Genomic DNA, 26309 nt, shown 5'->3' with positions numbered 1-26309 from the left:
TCTATCAAGGGGAGTCCTACAAATCCCCTTATGATAACACAGGTCTAGAAATCTGCAGACGAGACCATCAAGAGTCGACAAAGCCGTTGGTTGAGACCCTCCATTTGGCTCCAAATCAAAGAGCCCCAATCAACTCTGGGAACGATGCTGCAAATTGTGAGGTGTGCTTGCAACCTGCACGCAAGGCCAGCAGTCTTCACCACCCCTGCCACCCGCTTGTTTGAACTAATGGTGGCCTCAGAATCAAAGCAACAGGTGTCGTTGGTGCCGACGTGAGCCACTACATGCAGACGACTGCACCCTGTACACATAGCCACAGGCAAGGCCACCTTCACATCTCGGACAAGGCACCCCAGCAGACATACTGAGTGCACATTTGCATATTGGCTTTCTTTCCAGCCCCTAATTGCTGTCTACCTAAGGGACTCAATAATGCCCCTAACATTGGAGCTTCGAATAAATAATAAACCCTTCTTCCCCTTCACCTGCTCAGACCCCAGGGAGTGGCCACCTGTTCTCTTGCAGGATGAATGGGTGAGGCCAGGTGGCCAGTCTCCACATTAGCCCTCTGCCTCGAGCAATGCGAACACATTACCACCGCCACTCACCCTTCTGTGAGGGCAGATCCAACGCATCGGTTGCACTATTTAGTGCCTCGGAAGGAGAGACCGTGGGCAAAACAAGTGAACTTGAGATGTCCCGTATGACGCAACAGATTCTCTGCCACTGAGGCAGCAGTGTGAAGGTCATTGACCGTAGCCAAAATGCACATTCAGCTGTTTGTGAAGTGCAGCCATCTCCTCCTGTGTCTGCACACAGCATAACCATCCTAGCAGGGCTACCTGAAGAAGTGAATTATAAAAACAGACAATCCTAGATATGCATCTTGCTGCCCTACTGATGTGTCACCAATGGATGTTGATGTGTTAAAGAGCTACATAGCTGGCTGTTCAGTGAGTGACTGTTGCACTGCACACTGAATGAATTCACACTTACAAAAACATGAAATTAAACCTATTACACAAAGAAATACACAAGAAAATTAATAAATATAGTATTATGAGGAAAACACAGAAAAAGATAAATGCTTAACTTGCCGCTCTGCTGTTGTACTAGTATGTCAGCAGGATCTGGAGCCTGACTGACTGTTTATTCTATAAGTAATATTTTTATTGGAAAACTTACATCATAATTTGAATTGGGGAGAAGAGGGGTTTGTGGCACAACTTGACTAGAAGAAGTGATCGGTTGGTAGGACATGTTCTGAGGCATCAAGGGATCACCAACTTAGTATTGGAGGGCAGAGTGGAGGGTAAAAATCGTAGAGGGAGACCAAGAGTTGAATACACTAAGCAGATTCAGAAGGATGTAGGCTGCAGTACGTACTGGGAGATGAAGAAGCTTGCACAGGATAGAGTAGCATGGAGAGCTGCATCAAACCAGTCTCAGGACTGAAGACCACAACAACAACAACAACAACAACAACAACATAATAAGTTACTATAAATTACAGCAAGTGTTGGAAATGTTGTCCATCCATTTCTATGCACTTGTAGACATGTTTGAACATTTCGTGACTACTCTTGTCAGATTTACACTATCTGTTTCATTGATGGCTTTCATAATATTTGCCTTCAATTCCTACGGAATATGTGTATTACTCCTGTAAGCAATATCTTTGTGTAGCTCCTAACAAAAAAAAGTCTGGATCAGGGGATGATGGTGGCCACAATACTGTCAAAATGATTCTTTCGCCAAAAAAATCCTGTAGATTTCTATAATAGTGCAAGCTCAATGGCAAGTGTCACCGTCCTGTTGCAACCAGCAGTCCCACTCATCATCTTGTAGTAAGCTTATGAACTCTTGGATAATCTCTTGGTAGATGGCAGCATCCACAGAGGTTTCAAAAAAACAAAGCTCCTATTATTTGTTCCCTTCAAAACACAAAACATGCACGAGTTTTTTATTTGTGTAGGGGAGACTCAATGAAAGTGTGCGGGTTGTTAGTACCACAGGTCCATCAGTTCTGAATATTAACATGCTCACCAAGATGAAACTAAGCTTCATCTGTGAAAAACACATGATCTAAAATGCCAGTGATGCCTATAAGGAAGATCTTGAACCTCTGTCATTGATGAACCCTTCTGACATAGTATTATTCAACTCATGGAAAACCTGCATGCAGAACAGATAACATTTCAGCATTTTTCCCACAGCAGTTTGGGGGTCAACGAGGTGAAATATTCTTTTCCTGGCTTAATGCACACAAAGATTTATTGGCAGATGTTATAATTGCTACTTTAATATCCTATGTCTGACTTTATTCTTGTCCAACACTGAACTTGTTTCACAATATTTTATAACTTACTTCTGAGTAACACTTTTCACTGGTGTTTCCTTTTCAGATTTGTTCATGAACTATTGGTGACACACACAATGAGATTTTATTACAAAATATGTTTCTATCATGAACACATGTTCTTCAACAGTTAAGCGCATTTTAATAAGCAAGGAGATACGATTACGCAACCTTGTTCAAAAGCCACTAATCAGCAGTGGCTGGCACAACTTAAGTTTGCAGCCAACAAACGGTTCCAGTCATATCAACAATATCAATATTATTTCACCCATTTCTTACCAATATATGCTGTTCAGCAATAATATTCATTTCATATAAACTACTGAAAGCTGGTGCCTCTTTCAAGTTGAACACTCTGTACTTCAGTTTCACTACTAGATAAACTACCACTAACAGCAACGAATGCACCACTACCAACTGTATCTAATCTATCCTTTCTCGACATTGCTACCCCCTTCGCAAAAATTTCAGCTGAACTTGCCTCTGGCTTCAACCAGCTTTCAGTACCTATAATGGTTAGAGCTTCAGTGCTTTCTCTTAGTTCTTGGAGCTCTGGTTCTTTCCTGACATAGCTACAACAGTTTACAACTATAATACCAATGGTTCCTACATCTATCCTTGCCCTGTGTTTGACCTACACCCTTTGAGACTGAATCCATCTTTGTATTTCCACGAGATCCTGTAATCTAAAAAACTGTCCGGACCACTCCACACAGCCCCCACTACCCACAAAGCCACATCCTATGTGTAACTGACCCCTGACCTACAAGCAGAACATGGCTCCTCTTAACTCTATGGCACAAGTCAAGAAATCTGCAGCCTGCATGATCACAGAGCCATCTGAGCCTCTGATTCAGACCCTACACTCAGCTCTGTGCAGGAGGTCTATAGTAGGCCCTCCCAACAGCGATAGAAATGGCGATTTCCATCTATGTCTACCAGAAGGACTGGCAGTCTTTTCCACTTCATAAAGCTGCTGGAAGCCAAAGACAGAGTCTCTCCTTATCCAAAGTGCAGCCGCCGTGAATCCCAATCAGCAGTTTTTGTGTAATTAATGGATCACATTTTTGTCACCCTTCGTTTGCCAATATAAAATAGATAATATTCAATGAATAATATACATTGACTAGGAGTGATGGGTACACTTATGACCTGTTAACATTGAGTATAGTCTCGATATGATCATTAATTTTAATATCCACAAAGTTGATATACTGTATATTACTCTTTACCATGTAGGTTGCACCTGATGACGGATCTTTAGGCTGTGAAACCAGTTGTGTGTTAATGAAACAAGAATTTTACCAGTTGTTAGTAGAATTCTTCTTATATTATGCCTTTCAATAGTTGCGGATGCCTAGTACTTTATAATTTTTTCTATAGGGTGGACTGACTGGTAAAGAATGCCTTATATAGCACCTACTGTGTACAGTGTTGACAGCCCTTTGCACACAATAATTGCATAGACTGATATATGCACTTGAAAGCCAACACAGTAGCCAATCCGATATGGTAGGATCACTGTACACCGTTTTGATAGAGCCCTCTAACAACACAGGGATTACACTTCTCATATCCAGTCTCTTAACTCCCCAAGTGTGCCAAGGAGTAGATGTCCATCTTCCTGAGGCATCAGGACTCCCTGCAACAGCTGTTATGCCAGGTGACCCCTCTGTGCCTGTGTGGCACCCAGGCGGAGAGTCCTCAGTCAGAGCAGATGGCATGAAGGTGGACGTTTCGCATGGGAAATGTATCACATTGAACCAACACAATTGCCATTCTGATTTGGTTGTCTCAACAGATAGATTTCAAAACGATTTTTCAGATAACACTACCAGGTACAAAATTTATTGACTACTTATTTAATTCCAAAACATTTGGAGGTTGCACTTCGTCAGACTCGTCATTAGGCTACAGTGGCAGTACAAAAATATTTAACACAAGTCCGCATAGATATTACAGTCTTTTTTGTATAATCGTGGCATGTACTGTTGTTTTCTGTGTTTTTGTGATATGGCTGTCTCGTTATGATGCATTCAGGAACCTCCATTTCGTTGGCTCTTTTGTTGATAGCCAGTGTCGACAAACTTCTCAAGATGACATCATGAGACCCCATTACACAAACAACTCAGCAGTCCAAGGTAGGGGGGAGGGACAAGCCAGATGACTTGTAGTAAAATGACTTGGTCAGTACATGGTGTTACTAAGCTGATAGATACTTTTACGGTGACAAAACAATTATTTTTTGTGAAACACACAGAAGACAAATTTGGATAGGTTGACTCACTGGGAAAAATGTGCAATGGATCACTATTAATGTCCCCTCTGCTGCACAATCTCAAGCTCTTCAGCCATTTTAATGACTGTGGCTGTTGTCCCACATAAACTTTTAATATGGCGCAAGGAGTTATATTTCACAGAGATCTGCATTCCAGACTGATGAAGATATAAGATAATTTAGAATAGTGAGGCATACAAAAAGGTCCGGGGGATAAGAGAAAAGGTGTAGATGCTTTTATCATAGCATTTGAAGGAAATGTCCTCCCACAAAAAGTTAAAGTTAAGGTTTACAGGCATGATGTGAAACCTCATCTCCCACTGTCCACGAGGTGTTTCCAGTGTTTACGCTTTGGTCATATGTCATCCTGCTGCACAGCAGACCCAAAATGTGGAAATTGCGAACGATCACTCTACGAAGGGCATCCTTGAGAATAACCCTCTTTGTGTGTCGATTATAGAGAACACCATTGTCTACGTTCAATGGTTTCACAGTATTTAAAAGAGAAAAGAAAATCCAAGAATATAAATCATGTCATCGCCTGTTATATACTGAGGAAATAAATAAATATGAATGCCTGCATTCAGTCGGCATGATTATGCAGAAGTGACTGCTGTCGGGCCCCCACCTCCCCACCACTACAGTTTTTTCGAAACCAGGTCTACCACTGCCCTCCACTCTCGTGGTTCCCACGACACCATCTTTGGGAATCACTTTACACAACTGGCTGGAGAAGCAGGCAGCTTCCTCTTCTGGTACTTATCAGTGATAGGGCTCCTCTCTGCGGCTTCTCCCCCCAGAAACCCACAGATCAAAAGCCTAACACCAGCCAGTGGCTGAAGGTGCCATGGCCTTTGGGTCCCAGGGGTGCCCACTCTTTATCTGTTCCCACGCCTGTAGCAGATAAGACGTTGCAAGAATTTCGGCCACCAATAGTTGTGAAAGAGAAGTAAAAGAAGAATTGGGAGAAGGCTGCTCTAGTGACGATGGATCCCCACAAGCTGTTGTTCATAGATATTGTCCCGCACGCTCCATTGACTGTGGTCTCAGGATGTGACCGGTCCTCCTGGTTCTTTCACACCTAACCAGGACATCCTCAGTGTGATGATCCAGTGGAACAGTAGTGGATACTATTGTCACCCACCTGAACTGTAACAGCTAATTTCTTCTTGTTGTGCAGTCTGTATTGATCTCTAAGAAACTGCTTTCAGTGATGACCATTCCCCAATGCCCCACCATTACTGTGCATTCTACTAGAATTGTACTGGTCCTGGGAGGGCAATTGGAGGGGTCTGTACATGGGTTCCACAGATGTAGTCAGTTAGTGGCTTCCCCTTCATATCAAGCTGGAATCAAGAGCAGTGTGAGTGCAGACTACCCGAGCAATCACCATTTGTACTATTTATTTACCTTCAGGTAGGGCATGTACTTTTCTTGAGATGGTCACCTTTATCCAACAGCTCTGTCCTCCTCTTATCCTACTTCAGGATTTCAGTGCCCACCACCCCATGTGGGGGAGTAACACTACATCTGTTAGGCCTCCTGTTTGACCAGCTTCTTTCAGTCATGATCTGTGTTTGTCAGTGACGGCACTGCCATGCATTTTGTGCCACCCAAGGCACATTTTCACTATTGTCCGTACGATTTCTTCCCTGAATCTTTTGGCTTTTCTGCAATGGTTGTTACAAGATGATCTTTGTGACAGTAACAACTTTCTGGTTATCCTGTCACTACCTAGTCACATGCACCCCTAGAACTGCTGTTCACCTTTCTACAGACTCAGTCCCCTGCTGGCTGGTGCCATGTTGGACCAAATACAGTGCAAAAGCTAATCAGGATAATCAAAAGAGCCATGCAGCATCTCAAGTGAAATCGGTCAGGGATAAACGTCCATACTTTAACCTGTCCGATTAAGCACAGTAGGAAGAAATGTTGGGAGCACTACTACTCCTTCCTGGGGATGCATGCCTTTTCATCCCATGTATGGGGCAAGGTCTGTTGTTCTGCCTATGCACAGTTATTATTTGTTTACTTGCTGTGGCTTAGTATGGTTAAATGGAAAAGAGAGAAAAGGGAAAGCACTTATTTCTAATATGTATGAGAATTAGATACACATCTTTTGACATGACCCCATGCACAGAAATCCACGGGATTTAAATCCGGAGACCTTGGAGACCATGGCACAGACCCTCCTCTACCTACCCAAAACACATCAGAGTCAGAAGCCGGCGCACTCATGAATGAAAATGTGCTGGAGCACTGTCGTGCATGAATCAAATGTTAGAGTTGATCCATTGGGACATCATCATGTGCATCTGGAAGTACAGTCCGCAGAAACCGTATGTACTGCTGTCAGATTAGTCTATGAGATAGGAAGTGTGGTCCAGTTATGCGGTCTGCTAGCTCTCCTGCCCAGACGTTCAATGAATAACTGTGCTGATGTCGTGTAACAATATTATGAAAAGGAAAGTTGCTACTCACCATATACTGGAGATGTTGAGTCGCAGATAGGCACAACTAAAAGACACAATTATAGCTTTCAGCCATTAAGCCCTTCGTCAACAATAGACAGACATACGCGTCCGTGTGCCCCCCCCCCCCCCACACACACACACAAACACAGCTCACATACTGTGTGTGTGTGTGTGTGTGTGTGTGTGTGTGTGTGTGTGTGTGTCTAATTGTTGATGAAGGCCTTAATGGCCGAAAGTTGTAATTGTGAGAGTCTTTTTGTTGTGCCTATCTGTGACTCAGCATGTCCGCTATATGGTGAGCAGCAACTTTCCTTCTCATAATATTGTTACATTCCATCCCGGATTTTCCATTGTTTGATTTTTGCTGCTGACGTCGTGATACAAGTGTTGCATTAGAATTGACATCGGCCCAAATGTGACACCGTAGTTAAAAATACCGTCACGGGTAAGTCCAACCTCATCTGTGACAAGAATACTGCTTACAAACAGGAGATTCAGGGTACACTGTTGTAGCACTCATTGGCAGAAATTTTCTCTAGGAGGGAAGTCCGCATTGTCGACGACTCGCCCTCGCCGGAGATGATACGGATAGAGTACTTGCCGATGTAAAATGAGCCGCACACTGCTACGACTCGGGATACGTTCTCGGGTAGCAATCTCCCTTGTTGAAGTACTCAGACATTTGTGTACAATGTGTAACATCCTTTCCTCGACAATGGGTGTTATGGGTCTGGGTCGTTCTTCTCATATGTGGTGTGCAAAAACACCCAGTTTCTCTAAGGCACTGATGTAACCAGCTAAATGTACACCTGTTGGGCTGGCTGTGGAGAGAAAAAGCTGCTTCATACAAATTGTGCAGCCTAAAGGGCACTGCCGTCCGCTTTGCCGTGTATGAAGTGCATGTCTGCATGCTCTTCATTGATGTCACCTCTGTCCACGGTGCCTTCACATTCGTAACTGATTGTGAGGCCATTACGGCACAGTGCACAGAGGGGGAAAGGGAAGCAGTTGCACGTGCACGGACAGACAGTCGATCCCAAACCTTGAGATACCGTCGTAAATACCACGGTATCCGGGGATGTTTACAGTTGGTTCCTAACTCGAATTAACACGACACCTCGGCAGCAGTTGATTTGTGGACCCACATTTATTGGATCTTTTTAGCTACATTGGGCTGTACTTTCCGTGCGTGAATTATTGACCGTCACTTCTGAAACACCCTGTATGTTTACATCATTGAAATTAAAAACGTGTAACCTATACAGTGTGTACGGAAATTGCCATTGGGGACTACTGGAACTTGTAGAGGGGAAGCTCCACAGTCTCGCCTGCTGACAGTGAGGGTGCCCTTTCTCAGTGCTGTGCGTAATTGTGGTGAAAAGGTATACGATGGAGTCAGATTTTGTGGAGAATGCTCTTGATAATGGCAGCAAGCAGCTCTTCCATTACTGTAAGTTTCACCATTCAGAAGGATCAAGTCAGTGAATTCAGCAAACGTGTACTCAACCGTGTTGCTCTAACACTCACCTACACACGAATGAGGCTCAAACCAGTTAAGAGAGGTAGGATAGACGTCAGCCAATCCGATGTAACCACACCCCACCATGATGACTTCCTTGTTGCATCCCCACCTAGCAAACTTATTTTCAAACAGCTGTGGCTCGGAAACTGTATTTTTCCAGACGTGGTTTCCTATTCAGAGTATTATGTACTCACTCTCCTCTATTAATTCCTAGAAGTTTGTAACAGGAATTTCCGAACAGCCTGAATGTTTACTACACTAATCTATAGAAATTTGAAGTAAATTGGTTGAGTACTCTTAGACATTTTTGCTAACAAAATATATATTATGTGTTTATACGTAGGTTGGAACTTAAATAGTGGCAACACTGCTGTGGAGACACTATGCAATGGAATCTACTATTGTCGCCGATATCACACGTTTTTGACATACCTACCTTACCTCCGAGCAAATGGACTCGCCCGTCCCACGTCACCGGCGAACGCACAATCGAGGGAAACACAGTCACTTGTGAGTGAGTGGTCTAATGTAACAGTGTCACTGTGTTTTCGTAACAGGAACAACGGAGTTGGATCGAGATTGATTGTACCAGAGGTCGTACGGCACAACAGTCTCATCGAGGTCTTCGAGAGGCCTGTGGGGAATCGGCATTGCTGTACAAAAAAGTGGCACTTTGGATAAAAGCCTTCAACAAAGGTCGGCAGACTGTGGCGGACATGCATTGGACGGGTCTCCAGTGTCTCTGAAGTAGTAGTGCATGCTGTTGCCACATTAGCGGATAGTGAGCTCGCCCACGAAACTGAATTAGCGCATATGACTGTGCTTTGTATCCTGGAGGAATGCCTGGGCATGCGAAAAATTGCATCGTGATGGGTTCCGCATGACTTGACGGTAATGCAGAAATGGATGCATTAAGACGCTGCTCAGGTGCACCTGGAGCGCTATGAGCGTGAAGGAGAGGCAGTCTTACGCTGTATCATAACACTCGATGTGACATGGACCACATCGTAAGAGCCAAAACAGAAACGCCAATCTAACGAATGGCGTCATTATGGGTCGCCGCGAAAGTCGAAAGTGTGTCAGAGCCCCAGTATGGTGAAAGTTACGGTGATTTTGTCCACAACTGTGGTGGTGTTATCCTAATGCACTACGTTCCTCCACGGCAGAGCGTCAATGCACAGTATTACTCTTCGTTTTTGGAGCATCACCTGCGACCAGCTTTGCAAGAGAAGCGTTGACACTTTCTGTGCAACCCTGCCATCATTTTGCGCGACAATGCGCGGGCGCATACAGCACAAGCTGTGGCTGCTGTGTTGGGTTGATGGGACTGGGAAGTACTGTACCATCCTCCATACTCCCCGGACTTAAGTCCTTGTGACTTTGATTTGATTCTGAAGATGAAGGCACCACTTTGTGGCATTCGCTTCAGAACTGTTCCAGAGATTCGACAGACAGTAGATCGCTCCATTCACACCATCAACAGTACAGGCTCTGGTAACTGAATACTATGCCTTCCACATCGCCAGCAACGGGTTCTACACAACGCTTTGAAGGACAGTAACAGGTGCAAACATGTAATTCTTTTGTATCGATTGTGAATAAATAGTTTCCAATATTTAAGTTCCAACCCTCGTATAATGTGTGAACGTTTACAGTCTTATTTATGTGGATGTAGGCCCTAAATGTTTGTACAAAATCGTAAAGCTTTGAAAGCTCCTTACCAGTTGCTTGACATTTTGACACAACATTGTATTCGAATACGGATAGTTTCATATCGGTTCAATGCAGAAATGTGACAATTCTAAACTAACTACCTCAGATTTCTTTCAAATATGGTGCATCCAATTATCCAGATAAGAGATGTAAAACCATCAGTTTCCAGAGGTACACAATTGTGAAGAAAGTTACAGGTCTGCAAAGTTGATTGTGTTAAATTTATATGCGCCTCTCTCAACATAAATTACTATCTCTGGTTCTAATCCAGATACAGGAATGAAAAGCTAATGATAAGAGCTTTTTATTGATCTGCAACATGGCCAGTATCTAAGAAGTTTTGCATTCAAGGTCACTGACCTTAACTTTTGTCCTTGAATATCTCGAAACACTTCATCTTCAATACCTTTGCAAAAGCATATTTTGTCAGCATTGGCAAACTATCAAAAGCTAGAAGGTAACACACAAATATGAAACACAAATTATTAAAAAGTACAGTTCATAAGCAGAACAATGAAAATAATCAGTTTTTGACAATATAATTGGATAGATAAAAAAATGTAATCACCAAGCGCGCGCGCACACACGCACACATACGAATGTGTGTTACAGACTTATGAAGAAACACTTGAAGCACAGGACAGCTTCTTGGATCAACAGTAACCATCTCCATCATTCATGGTACCCGCCAAACACTGAGACTTGTTTCATCAGGAGATATGATACTCATGCAAGTCTTGATCCAGCAACACCAACTAGAATGACATACACTCTCCCTGCTTTGTATCTGGGGGACATAAACAATTTAATTGGAGAGTTGTGAGAAGAGATTTTGCAACATTTTATAACCTTTTCATTCAAGCTATGTTGTAAATGGTTCATAAAACCACTTCAATAATGTAAACTATATTTTTGTACAACTCTACTTATGAACTATAATGTAATTTTTCACGGGTCGTGCAGTAAATCCATGTCATGTTGGATGTTTGTTTATTATTTCTTTACCACTAACTCGATTCGCAACACATTTTGCAGACAATATTCATATATATCACGGAATGTGCCTGTAAACATATATATGATTGTATGACACATTTCTCGGGAGTAAAATTCCATAAATACTCAAATGTGTGAAAAACAGCCATGCTATACATGAAATTTTAATTTATTACCTATTTACTACGAAATCTATTTGCAACACATTTCACAGGTAGTGTCCATGTATAGCACTGGATGTATTTGCAAAATTATATCAGCATATAGCACATAGTTCAGGAGATGTGACATAAACAATGACCTGTGTGAAAATGAAACTGCAGGGCGAAATTCGCTAGAGATACATGCGAAATATGTATATAAATATGAGTGAAATATGTTAAATAAATGTGACAAATGTGTATGTGAGCAAAGATGTCTGTAAAACGTTTTTCCTAAACCCCTGGATTACTTACTGTCTGGGAAGAAATACTGTGGTGATAAGAACCAACAACATCCAATTGGATTGAGGGTGATAATTTGAGAGAAGGGGAGAAGGAGATGGATGGAGAGAGGGGAAGGAGAAATGGAGGGAGAAAGGAAAGAGGTGGACAGAGAACGGGAAGAGGAGGAGATGGGTAGAGGGACGGGGAGTAGGAAAGGGACAGAGTAAGGGGAAAAGGGGGAGGAGATGAAGGTGGGGAAGAAGAAGATGGATAGGGGAGGAGAGGATGGACTTACAGGGGGAGGATTAGCTGGACAGAGTGAATGCGGACTGGGAGGAGATGGACTGGGAGAGTGGAGAGGAGGAGATAGTAAATACAAGACTGGAGTAAATACACACAGGCAACATTGGGTGCACACAGCTGTTACCAAGTAAACGATGCTAGTATCCCTGGATGCAAAAGGCCTGTGCAGTATTGTCCCAAAAAAGAAACTGTTGAAATTATTAGACATTGTCTGCTAAACCATAATAAATTAGTAATGCAAAATATACAGAACAAATTGAATTTTAAGGTTTTGTTTTAGCTTCCAAGTGCTTTTATTTTCACTGAGAAAATATATTATCATAAACATGGACTTGCTGATATTTTAGCAGATATTTCTGAGAATGATTTAGAATGCATTTTTTTTTCCTCCAAGTTTCCGTAGCTGAAACTATAAACCATTTATTACAATTATGCAGAATGTGTGAGGATGGGTCTTTAGGTGAACATCAGGGGTAGTTGTGTCATAAAATAAAATCTGATAAAATCCATTGGGCTGTTATAACCATAAATGGAAACAGATGGCACACCTAGGGAATCCACCATCTGTTTGAAGGTGGCCATTACGGCCAGAGTTCTGAACGGAATGTAGGAGAACAGGAGAGGAATGTGTGGGTGATCAGAAGCTAGACGAGGATAGGGCGAGGTCTCTGTCAAACTCTCAGCCATCAATGCTTGAGACGACTGCACGACCCTTTCCAGTACTTTTGTTGGTTGAAGATCATAACTGACATTCCACAGAGGTGTCCCTCAATCGGCAATCCTCACCTGTGAACCACACTTAGACCAGCACTGTGGGCTGTGAGCAATCTTCACAACAACCAACTCAAAGCACATAAGTCTTGAAAATTTTTGTGTTAAATAATTCATCCCTACATTTGCAGCTGAAACTATCTTCAAAACAACAAATACAGCAGAAATTGACAGGATACTAAAAATAGAAAGAAGAATAATTAGGACATGTATAAAAAAAAACAGTGTAAAATAAATGGACATTGGAGAATAGCATCAAATGAAACGGTATATAAGAAAATAGAACCAGTCATGAGCACGATCAGGAAGAAACGCATCTCATTCTTTGGACATCTGTCAGGAACTCCAGAAAACAGAATTAGTAAAAAAAATAATACAAAAATTGTGAAATAGCAAGAGCAACATTAAATGGATCACAGAAATTAAAGAAGATAAAGAAGAACTCCAAATTACAGTAGATGACCTAAAAAACAAGACAGAGAAAACCAGAATACTGCAAGACCCGCAAACCAGACTACAAATGAAAATCAATAAAAGGAGTACAGGAAGAGTGATCTCAGATGAAGAAAGAAAGAAAATATCTGAAAAAATATTGGGCAGACAGAAGAGCAAAACACCTTTCATATAAGAATAGACTCTTACAATTATATTACCTAAATATCATATTAAGTTATTGTTGAGCCAAATTGTATCCCTGTGTAACAACTTGTTTACAACTTTGTATTTTTGACTAGAGGGGTCCAATGAAGGCCATAAAATAAATAATAATAAATAATAAAATCATCCCTACACTCTCCAAACAGGTGACTCCTGCACAAAATGTTATGTCCATGTTATTTTATTACTAATAGAGGGTGACACTAATGAGGTTAACACCTTTGCTGCCCAAGCAATAGGCAGCATGCATCCAAAAACCAAGTTTACTATAGAACTAGGAGGAGGGAACACCATTAACTATTACAGTGTCACCTTGGGTTTAATTGTTGCTTGTACTTAAATGTGTAGTACATCCAAGTGCATAAACTGTCTCATCAGGTGTTCTGAGTACTCATGATTTCCATAAATAATTTGGTAGGCATTTGCAGTTGTGGACCAGACCTGCTACTAGGCTCTGGTCTGCCATGTTAATCATTCTTCTTCATCTGGCAATTATACTTGGAGTTGGAAGAGAGGCTGTTCTTGTTCTAATGTCACCAAATCAGCAAATACCCAGCTGTCAGCTTAACTTGTACATTCTTCAACATCATAAACAACATTTCACATTAACATCTTTCAGAACAACTGATTAGTATCACAGTTTCCTGAACAGACTATGTTCCCTACATGACAGATCACCACCTAAGGTCCAAATCAACCCCGTTTCATACCTTTGCCCAGCAAAGAAGCTAGTTGCTGTAATAGGACATCCTCCTCTTACATTACCTTTCTTTACAAAAATGGCAAATACCAGAAATATTTTCGGATCTTAAAATTATCCCAGCTGTTTAAATGAATTTCATTTGATTTTGTATACTATGAATTATATTTCAGGCTAAAATATATAAATATAAATTAATTTATTAGAATAGCTATGTACTTCCTCTGTATGTAGAGTTGAAATTACTTTTATTTTAGAAACATTTGAAATTACGAAATACTTGTCATGTTTAAAATTCCTATTATTATTTATGCAATCTGATGCTAATTATTAAATTCATTTGTGGACTCATTTATAAAATAATTATATAACTTGGTGAAGATTCTTTTGTCAAGAAAGTTTGTAAGCTCTTTTCTTTTTTATAAGCTCTTTTGTCTTGTAAGCTCTTTCGTCTTGTAAGCTCTTTCGTCTTGTAAGCTCTTTCGTCTTGTAAGCTCTTTCGTCTTGTAAGCTCTTTTGTCTTGTAAGCTCTTTTGTCTTGTAAGCTCTTTTTGTCTTGTAAGCTCTTTTTGTCTTGTAAGCTCTTTTTGTCTTGTAAACTCTTTTTGTCTTGTAAGCTCTTTTTGTCTTGTAAGCTCTTTTTGTCTTGTAAGCTCTTTTTGTCTTGTAAGCTCTTTTTGTCTTGTAAGCTCTTTTTGTCTTGTAAGCTCTTTTTGTCTTGTAAGCTCTTTTTGTCTTGTAAGCTCTTTTTGTCTTGTAAGCTCTTTTTGTCTTGTAAGCTCTTTTGTCTTGTAAGCTCTTTTGTCTTGTAAGCTCTTTTGTCTTGTAAACTCTTTTGTCTTGTAAACTCTTTTGTCTTGTAAACTCTTTTGTCTTGTAAACTCTTTGGAATATTGTTAGTACTGCAGAATATAGTAGTGGTGGACATGCCTCTGATGGAATTGGACGTATTTTTATGATTGGCAATAACAATGTGAATTTGTGTTTTAAAGTGGAGATTGTAAAGCCAGTGTAACATAGAAGAAGGGGATAAAATAAAAAGTCATAAAAACAGAAATATTTTATTGCATTTTGTACAATTCTGTAACTGTCAAATATGTGTAGGCTTACGGTAGTGACTAATGTAGCTAAATTTAACACTATCCCTGCTAACAGGATGACACTGCTGGCATTATGGCCTTAAGTTTATGCCATATTTTAAATAGTTGTGATGATTTTAAGCTGAATTTGTGTGGTTTTTGGCAATGCAACAATGGCTACACTATATTAAGACATTTTAAAACAGATAAGCCTATTCATAATTCAAGAACATGTTTTCCACTTGTTTGAGAGTAACACTTTTGATTATGGCATACTTTATTATTTTAATATGTAGAGTGTCCATTGATTGTATTTGGTTTTTCCATTTTTTTACTGCAGATATGAAGATGACCATCACTGACTGAAACAGGCGGTCTAAGGGTCAGAAAGTTTTGCGATCATTTATTCTACAACTTCTGGGTCACTATTTTATTTGTGAATGTCACAACTTGTAATACCTTCAAACATCTGCCACTTTAGGTATATCATCATCTCCTTGATCTCCAATGGTTCGAAAAAACTGTGACCATTTGCACTCCCTTTTTTGTATTCCTTGACTATGGGGTTACACAAGTATTTTGTAAACAACCCTTCAGTAATTGTTCAGCCAAGCATGTTATCCCAATTGTGTTGTCATCTGTCACAATAGCATCTGCCATCTTACTCCTGAAGTTGCAGTTGTCCATGTGCAGTTGACATAGGCTGACACCTGGTAAGTCACAATAACTGTAAAAAATCCTTATGTTGTTGATGGTGCAACAGAAAGCAGAAGATGTATGATAATGGTGAGAAAGTATATAACATATTGGGATGCACTACTGACTCTACTGTTGCTTTGCCACTCAGGGAATGAATACAGATGCCATTGCTCTATTCTTTACATTCATACATTCATTGATGAGTTACATACTTTCTACCAAGGTAATGAGTAGTATCTATGGCAATAGTATGTATGGCATACCATACACTGTATCTCTCTCTCTTCTGTACTTTTTATAAGGGTTTAAATGAGAGCGATAAGTCTTAATTGTCATTTCAAAAAAAGGACCTGATCTACATGGAAATCCTTATGCCACAGTACATTAGCACACTGCTAGAGGACACACAACAAAATGACACAACCTATTGATAAAGTGTGGTATCACGAAGTAATTTATTTTTGGCAGCAATGTGAAACTAATTTCAGATGACTTCTTTAGCCATCTAAATTGACCCAATAGCTGCAACATTTCCACTGCTGCCAAAAGCAAGTTACCTCATGATACCTCACTTTACCAGTGGAATCGCACCGTTTTGTTTTTCCGTGTAGTTCTACGTTATTGTACTGTGAAACAGGAATTTTAGTGTGGACTAGGACTGCAAAAATGTACCTGGAATAAAAACAAAAAATAATTAATGAATTTATTTGTTTGTTAATTTTTATTGTTATTTTTGTGGTGATAATGAAAACTTCATCAGAACTGCTAGTAAGAGTGGCTGATTCTGAAACCTGAAGTTTGTATCAAACATCTTGTCACCTACAATGTGTTTGATATATAAATGTAGTGTATATCACTTGCTGATAGCTCAAGTTCAAGTTTTATTTGACAAGATGAAAGTTTGTAGTAAAGATTGATAAGGGAATTTGTGTTTGGGAGGATAGGTAAGTACAGGGCATATGCAGAGGTGTACAACACATACGCTGTTTTGGACATGTTGCTGGGCTGGGCACAAAGGAGTACAAGTCACTGTTGTAATGAACGATTTAAACTTATTATGTGAATCATACTTATGCATGCTAACATCTCCTTTGTATTTGTACAAACAAAATTCTAAAACTGTTAATAATAACATAGTTTGTCTTACTGATATCAGAATCTTCTATTTTTTGTCATGGAAATGATCACTTGCATGAGATAAGTCATTGCTGTTATCTTTTATACCGACATGACTTTTCGGAGGCCTGAATGTTAGTAGGACCTACTGGTACTCTCAAGCAAATAAGCATATTCTCTGTTCACAGTTGCTGAAGTTAAAATGGATCAAGTTAAACAGATGATTATAGCGTGCATCGTATCGCGCAAAGGTGGTGTGCCTGTAACAGAAATAGATAGTAAGTAATATTATTTTTTGATTTCTCATTACTTGTAAATGTGTGGTGTGAAATAGGTACAGCATCACTTAAGTGAAATAAGTGCCTTGCAGTGATGGCAGCACTATGCTGTGTTGTGGTACACTGCAAGAGGAGAAAGATGTTAGGTTTTATCCAAAATGGAGAAATAATGATAATATTTCGTAGTTGGTAGTTAATATTTCGTAGTTGGTAGTTTTCTCATTCAGAGTAGTCTTAGAAATGTATTGGAAACAAACCACACTGAAGGTAAGTCTGTTAGCAAAAAGTTATATAAATTCTAGAATGAATTCTTATATTTATTTCTCATACATGGTTTTGTTAAATTGCTCAGCAAACCTCAGTGTACTATTCATGTTTCAACGTAGTTGAGGCCGAATTCAGTGTAAGTCCAAAAAGTCTATTGAAACCACATTTTTCCAAATTAGTGTAAATGAGCAACAAAAATAAAATTTCCTATGAAAATCCATAGTAAGGCAGTTCCAGTGAACGTGAAATGTGAATTGTGTTCCACATTATGCAATTTGTCAAATGTGTGTGTAACAAGAAATTGTTTTATACATTATGAGACGGTACTGGGGATGAGAAAAAAGTAAAAGGAAAATCTGTGGTAGAAAGAAAAACACTAGTATATTTGCTAAAAACTGAAGCTCAGCAGTTGTATAGCTTCACACAGGTTGTGATATTGGATTACACTTTTTATAGTTAGATTCAGCCTGGGTAGTGAAGAAAGGAAAGGAAATGGAAGAGTTACAAAGATAAATTTAGTTTTTAGAAAATATGAACTTATATTCAAACAATGAATACTACACATTTAATTGATATTGTATTTAAAGTTAATAGTGGTCATGAGTGCATAAAAATGAATGGCACAAGTAAGCTGGATGCTGAAAAACCATTAAAATTAGGTAATATTCAGATTTGTGTGTGTTTAAATGGTACCTGAACTTCAGATGACTGGACAGTCATCAGGTTACTAGATGTACAGATACAACACAAACTAATTGTTCAACTGATATTGTTTGCAGTATTATGCGAAACTGGCTCTGGTTTTTCTAGCAACACTATGCTTTAATTTCATTCATTTATTTTCTTGTTTTTAAAATTTCAGATGAATACAGACAGCTTGTGGGAACGAAGATTCCTTATGCGAAATATGGTTTCCCGTCACTAGAAGGTTTAATTCAAAGCATTGCGGAAATAATGATGGTTCGTAATACAGATGGGTCTTTAGTATTAAAGGCAAGGGATACTAAGACATCTCACATAGCTTCACTAGTAGAAGGGCAGAAAAAAACAGGAAATGCACGCAAGGTAAATGTTGCCAAATTCAGCCAGTAATAGTAGGAGTAACATTATTATGCATCTTAAGAACTCTGATTTTCTAGTCAATCATTATATGAAATTTATAACAATGAAAATAATCAGTTATTGATATATATATAATGTAAGTGGACAGGTAAAAAAAATCGACTCACCAGTCGGTAGCAGGGACACACACACACACACACACACACACACACACACACACGAATTTAAAGCTTTGAGTAGCCACACAAAATTTTGTTTCATTTCAGAACCAGTGGCTCCTTTTGTTGGAAGAGCTGAAGGGGAAGGAAGAGGGTTGACAGAAAAGTACTGGAAGGATTTAGGGAAAGGGGTACAGTTCAGAAAAGTCACTCAGGGGAGACAATCAGTCTTTCCCTCCTTTCCTTCTCATCCCGTTCAGTAAGTCTCCCCTGACCCGGGGTTCTAGGTGACTATTCTAAACTGTACCAAGTCCTTTCCCATCAGCCCTCTTCCTTACGCTTCAACTTTTCCACCGTAACAAGGAGCCACTGGCTCTGAGAGCTTGTGAAAGTTAAATCCTTGTGTGTGTGTGTGTGTGTGTGTGTGTGTGTGTGTGTGTGTGTGTGTGTGTGTGTGTGTCCCTGCCACCACTTGGTGAGTAGATTTTTTTTATCTGTCCATTATACGAATTGTGTATTTCATTCATCTGTATAATAATTTGTTCTCTCACAAATTATTTCAGTTGAGATGAATAGTTTTGTAAATGAAAACTGAATAAATGCTAAATAAGGAAAGAGATGGAACACCATAAATCTGCCTCCCCCCCCCCCCTCTCTCTCTCTGTCTCTCTCTCTCTCTCTCTCTCTCTCTCTCTCTCTCTCTCTCACACACACACACACACACACACACACACAGATTTAATTTGTGTGGCCTCATTGTGTTACTGTTATTAGAGAATAGCTGTTGTTTATTAGAGCACTTGCCAATACTCGCACGGAAACTCCTATCTGAGAGCTATTGATCAGTTGACATGGCACCTGGAAACTAAGTTTATTCTTTTTGATATTATCACATGAAAGATTGTTCTGATCACACTTCCTGTTATAATTCCCATTATTTACAGGATAAAATGTTCACTACAAGTTCTTATATCGTATACAATATGCATGTAGGACATGCAATACAAAAATCAGAAGAAAGCATTAAAAAATTGTGTTGACGTCTTTCCATAGGTGTCGGGGCTCCATTCTCATATCCTCCCTACCCTTGTGGTGTCAGGGGCTAGAATAGACCCATGGCCCTTCTGTGCCTGTTGTAAGAGTTGCTAATAGGAGTCTTTTTATTTGGTCACAGTTTTACCTTGGTATTTTGACAGTAGTTTGGACTTCTGAAGGTTTTTACTATTTTTTCTTTCTTTAATACTGTTGCCCTCACCTTTTTTTGGCTTTTTAAATTCTGGTTCCCATTTTGGCTTTGGCCCCCCACTTTCCAAATTTTACAGAAGTGTGGGCTGTTTGCGTAAGTACACCTTACTGTGGTGCATTTACTCTCTACTGTGTGCTGTTATCTTTTGCACCTACTAATCAAGTGGATCTACACCTGCACCCAAAATCAGATGCAGTAGCCAGTCCATCATGGTGGGGTTGTCATGTACCCTCTCATTGGTAGCCCCTGCCACAGCATGGATTGCATTGCTGATGTCTGAGCTGTACCTTCCCTGTGCTAGTCAAGGAGGAGGTGCCTATCAACTTCGGGGTACCAGTATTCTGGACAACAGTAATTGTGCCAGGCAGCCTTTGCCTTTGGCGTGGTGGTGCCCACGGCAAAGCCTCCGAACAGAGTGAGTGGCATCGGGGTGGATAATCCACAATGAAATGGCCCAAAACTTACTGGTGGCCACAGTCGGGAACAGCGATTCTAATGCAGAGAGTTACAATCCTGTAGCATTTCCATCTTTGACCATGCCTCAAGACGAGAGCCAGGGAAGAAGAAATAGAAGTGCACTGAGTTCTTGGTTTGTTTGGAGAGGTTGCAGCAATAGAGAAGATGAGAAATTGCTCTTTGGTGATCGGCACATTGTACGCCAACCAATCACAGGCACTTCAGGCCTGTTGAAAGATAGGAGATATACCAGTCACCATTTCTTCTTATAACAAGCTGAGTAGAAGTCACGATGTTATCTTCCATCAGAACATAATGCTAGAAACTGATGAAAAGCTGGTCGTACTAATCTGCTGCAACGTGGAGTTCATTTTGTTCGCCACATCCAGAAGGTATCTGAAGATAATAAAGTGGACATTGGAACTTTTATCCTGGCCTTTGACGGCAACATTTTCATGAGAAGGTTAAGGTTCTGGTTTTGTAAGTGTGATGTCAGGCCTTATTTTCCTCCTCTGCTGAGATGTTTTAGGTGCCATAGGTTCAGACATGTCCTCCTGCTGTTCTAATGGGTCTATCTGTCGAGCATGTGGACGATCATCCTATGTGGGCAGCTTTTGTGACCAACCCCCTCAATGTGTCAACTGTCCAGAACCATGCCCTCCTCATTCAGCTGAGTGCTCTGTGTTCAAGGGAAAAGAAAATTAAAGTGTTTAAATTACTTGACTGCCCGTCTTGTCAAGATGCAAAGAAAAAGTTTGAAAAAACTCATCCGACTGATACAGCCTCAAATTTTGCGACTGTTGGCACAGTCCATACATCATGCAGTAACGAGGTCTCGCAAGACACCACCTGGAACTGGTCATATTCCAAGCCTGCCCCACAGTTGGGGGAGAGAATGTCAGCTCCCAAGCCCCCTACCCCTGCAGTATTCGTGGTTCCGCCATTGGTATGGCCAGAGATGCCTAGTCATCTTCTGGTGTTGTCATGGACAAGTACACCTGTCAAGGTGCTCCCTCTCAAGACAAGGACCAACAGCCACAGGCTGTGGGCCAAGAAGAGTATGGTCCCCTTTACTCCCAGAAGATAAAATGAGGAAATCTTCACATAAATCAAAGTCTCACAAAAATAACAGAAAAAAAGTAGTACTTTCTGAGGCTTCAGATGTCCGCTCCCCACCCCTGCAAATATTGAACCTATGCACCTTGACGACAGATCCCACAATCGGGTGGACTGTGACCTGGTAGCGAAGTAATCGCATCCATCTTCTCCATTCGCCACTGTCTCAGACCTGACTCCAACGCTCATTCAATGAAACTGTAATGGCTACTATTGCCATCTGACAGAACTCTGTCATTTACTGGCAATTATTCCGTAATTGGCCTAGCACTTCAGGAAACACGGTTCATATCAACACATTACCCTGCTCTGAAAAACTATTAACCGTACTGTACAACCGCGTTATGTTGAGTGTCCAGTGGGGTTTGTACCCTCATTCACTCTGATATATTCAGTGAGCAGGTGTCCCTTACCACTGAACTAGAGTCCATGGCCATTAGTGTCTACCTGTCCCTTTGGGTGACAATCTGTAATGTTAATCCGCCCCCAGACGGACCTTTCCATTATCACAAACTGTTATAGTTAGTGGAACAGCTACCTCCTCCCTTCCTCTTGCGGGGTGCAGTAAAGCTCTTAATCCTCTGTCCAGCATCTACTCAAGTCCCTCAGAGACCAGGTATTAGAACACTTCTTTCAGAATTGGAATTCTGCCTACACAGCCTTGCTGCAACACGTTTCAGTGCAGCCCACAGAACGTACGTAGCTATTGATCTCACAGTTTGCAGCCTGAATTTCTCACCCCTGATTTTCAGCGGCACGTCCATTGCGATCTTCATGACAGTGACCATTTTCCTATTGTTCTCTCCCTCTCCACTCACAGAGATCAGGAACGTGCTCCACGTTAGTCACTTCAGAAAGCTGACTGGCAGGCTTTCTCCTATGCAGCCACTTTTGCAGCCAGTCGTGCGACAGATGTCGACAAAGTGGTACAGGATACTATTGATACTGTTATTCATGCTGCTGCAACAATGGTACCCTACTACTGTGGCACATTCTGACAACCACTGGTGCCACAGTGGTCTGAAGGTATAGTCACATCCATCGGGGAACACCGCAGGGTGCTACAAAGCTCAAGTGCCATCTGTCTATGGATAATTTAATAGCATTCAAGATACTATGGGTGAAAGCATGGTTTTTAATAAAGAAATGGAAGCAGGAGTGTGTGGAGCAATACATATAATCTATGCAATCCCACAGCCCATTGTCCCAAATATGGAATACACTCCGTCGCATTTGCGACCATCCACCACCCGCAGCACTTCCTGGCATCCTGCACTGATCCCTTGGTACTTGCTGAATGCAGTACCATTCTCATTTCCTGACCCTGAAACACCTCATCATGTGCTACCCACTATTCTTCTACACACACAGTTCTGTCATACAACATCCCTTTCAGCAAATGGGAGTCTCAGTGCTTTGGTGGAGTGTCGAGATACGACCCCTGGACCCAACAAAATTCACAACCAAATGCTAAAATGTCTTTGTGCTGATAGTATGAAACATATCCTCAGGCTTTTTCATTGTATTTGGCGGGAAGGAGAACTTCCCTCTCAACGGTTAGAAGGTATTATTATTCCTGTTCTGAAACTGGGAAAGAACCCACATTTTTAACTAACTACCAGCCAATCTCTGATAAATGGGCTGCGTAAGTTATTTGAACATATGATCAACCGCTGTATTTGGTGATTCCTTGAAGCTGAAGGTCATATATCACAATTTCAATGTGGCTTCCGAGCTTCCCAGTACACCACAAATTATCTGGTTCATCTGAACTCTGCAGTGCACAGTGCTTTCACACCTCGACAACTGTGTTCTTTCACCTACACAAGACATACGATACCAGCTGGTGACATCACTTACTATCTACACTGCATTAGGGGGTTTCTGGGGCAGTTAACCCATTTTTATCCAGAGTTTCCCAGCTCTCCAATATTCTTGGGTCTGGATAGCTTTGACTCTCAGCAGCCAGTATATGCAAGAAAGTGGAGTCCCTTAGGGACTGGTTCTGAGCGTAATACTGTTCGCTATTACCATCAGTGGTATCATAAATGCAGCGGACCCCACAGTCTCTGCGTTGCCATATGTAGATGATCTTTGCCTGTACTACACAGCCGCGTCACTGTGAACCACTGAGCGCTAGCTGGAGAATATGTGACTGGGCACTGAATTGTTGCTATCAATTTTCTCTTGCAAATCCCGAGTTCTGCATTTTTGCCGACTCTGGATCAGAAAATTATCTTGGTGAGCAATTACTTGAAGTCGCTGAAACTGTTCAATTAGATATTTTATTATACAACAAGCTAACTTGGCTGCCACATGTCCATCGGCTCAAGATCGAGATAACTTGCACGAAGAAGCTAAATACCCTCCATGGGGCACGGACTGCATAGTTACGAGATTTTACAAAGCACTGGTTTTATCCCGCTTGGAATATGGATGTGTTGGTTATGGGTCAGCAGCACTGTCTGTACTGAGCTTGCTGGATTCTGTTCACCACACTGGTGTGTGGTTGGCAACGAGGGCCTTCCGTATGAGCCCTGCTGACAGCCTCCTGGCAGAAGCCGGTGTCCCACCACTGTGGGTTAGCTGACAGCAGCAGCTGGCTAATTACACAGTCACAGTCTGTCAGATGCCCACTCACCCGCGTCAGTCAACTCTGTAGCATAACCAACAGTTCAGAGTGTCGCTGAAAACTGAGTGGACCAGCTGGGATCCGACTCGATACTCTACTGAAGGACCTCCAACAATCTCCTTTCATCTGTTTTCCTAGGGCTACCTCTCGACACTCCCGGTGGTCTGTACCCTATTCTGTGATGTGGATGGACCTCTTTTGTGGCCCTAAAGAGAACACTGATCCTACCCTTCTCCAGTTCTGTTTCACTCAATCCTCCTCAATTATTCTCATTCAGTATACATGTGCACAGATGGATCAAAAGTCAATGACAGGGTTGGTTACGATTTTACACATTCAAGGGGACATAAGAAGCTCTCTCTGCTGACTTCCTGCATTGTATACACTGCAGAGTTGATTGCCATATCTCAGGCTTTGCGGTACATCAAATCCCTGGCCACAACAAAGTTCCTACTCTATAGCAGTTCCCTGGTTTGCTTAAAAGGAATATCCCTGCTGTATCTAAAAACCTTGTGGTCGCCAACATCCAGGACCTACTGGTTGACCTCTACAATTCTGGAAAGTCAGTGACCTTCATCTGCACACCGAGCCACATGGGCATTCCAAAAAATGAACTCCCCAGCCATCTAGCCAAAGACACAACTGCAGGAGATCATCTTGATGTCAAAATATCAGGCACAGGCTTAAGATTACAACTTTGACACAGTATTGGAATGGCAGGCTGCTATGGCCCAAAACAAGTTAAGAGCGATTAATGGGTCCACTAAAGTATGCCATACATCTTTCCGGGCCTCTCGGAAAGATGTCATTGTGTTGTGCCGACTACGTATCAGCCACGTGAGACTCACCCACAAGTTCCTTCTGCATCAGGAGGATTGCCATTACTGCAGCTGCAGTAGTCTACTGATGATAACGCATGTTCTTATTGGGAGCGCTCTGCTGGCCGATCTGTGGCACTCTCTCAGCTTGACTACCTCAGGTGCTTGGGGATGATGAGACAGTCACTACCAGAGTGTTGCTTTCCCTGAGGGAGAGCAAATTTTACACTAAACTATAATACTCCTCCACTTTAATTGTTAGAGGTGTTTGTGGGAATGGGGGCAGAGCCTCCCCTTGTGCAAGGTAACCCCCCCCCCTCCCTCCCCCTCATGCGACCACTGGTTACTTTATTCCCCCTCACCTTGTTGTCCCTTTAGACCCTCATTTGCATGATGCTGCCCCCTCTCCTCTCTCTCTCTCTCTCTCTCTCTCTCTCTCTCTCTCTCTCTCTCTCTCTCTCTCTCTACTATTTGTCTTTCTTATGTAGTTGGAACAGCAAAGTTCCCACTTTTTTGGCTTTTTACCGTCTTATGTGTTTCTCATGAAATAGAGGGAATGATGCCACAGTTGTTTAGTCCCTTTAAACACATGGTCATCAGCATCCATGCTCATATTTGTACCCCAAAATTACAATCTTATTGTGTGTTTTCTTTCAATAATACATGCTCTTACATTCTAGATACAGAAATTTTTGTTGCACGTATTATAAAAGCTGCTGTAGTCTGTTGGCAAACTCACAGTTGAGGGAGTCCCCACTCTTCCTACACCGCTACATCACAAGGCACTTCTACATGGTTCCACAAACTTATACTGGCCTTTTCATGATGTGTGCTTTAAATCTGTAGCAACACCGTGTGCAGATACATCCAGGCAGCATTTATTTTTAGACAAATGTGAGAACTCTATATGGAATACAGAAGACAATAATCTCCTTCCGATGCACAACCTTATAGAATAACTTACATCAACGGTGGAACAGAAGTCATTGGACAGGATTCATTCATCAAGTACATACATAGAACTGAATGCTCGTTCCTCTGAATGCACGTTCATCTACTGTCTCCTACTGAATCCATGGACATTCTCCTACTGGATTTTGAATACGATACACTGACGTGACAAAAGTAGTGAAATACCAGTAGGTGTGTACAGATGGCAGTAGTATCATGTACGCAAGGTATAG

At 41.3% G+C, this 26309-nt stretch overlaps 1 protein-coding gene across 3 annotated transcripts in view; it reads left to right on the top strand.

The window, feature by feature from the left end:
- LOC126259190 (uncharacterized) overlaps positions 1-26309 on the top strand; it is a 152596-nt gene that overhangs the window by 34099 nt on the left and 92188 nt on the right. For all 3 annotated transcript variants that reach the window (XM_049955773.1, XM_049955774.1, XM_049955775.1), the window contains exons 2-3: positions 17281-17370; positions 18500-18702. In XM_049955773.1, coding sequence (XP_049811730.1) covers positions 17295-17370; positions 18500-18702 — 279 coding nt within the window. In that variant the 5' untranslated portion in view covers positions 17281-17294. The remainder of the gene's footprint in view (positions 1-17280; positions 17371-18499; positions 18703-26309) is intronic.

This window comes from Schistocerca nitens, chromosome 5 (genome assembly GCF_023898315.1).
Source record: "Schistocerca nitens isolate TAMUIC-IGC-003100 chromosome 5, iqSchNite1.1, whole genome shotgun sequence".
NCBI classification, from domain to species: Eukaryota; Metazoa; Arthropoda; class Insecta; order Orthoptera; family Acrididae; genus Schistocerca; species Schistocerca nitens.
This window is presented reverse-complemented; position numbering and strand designations above follow the sequence as displayed.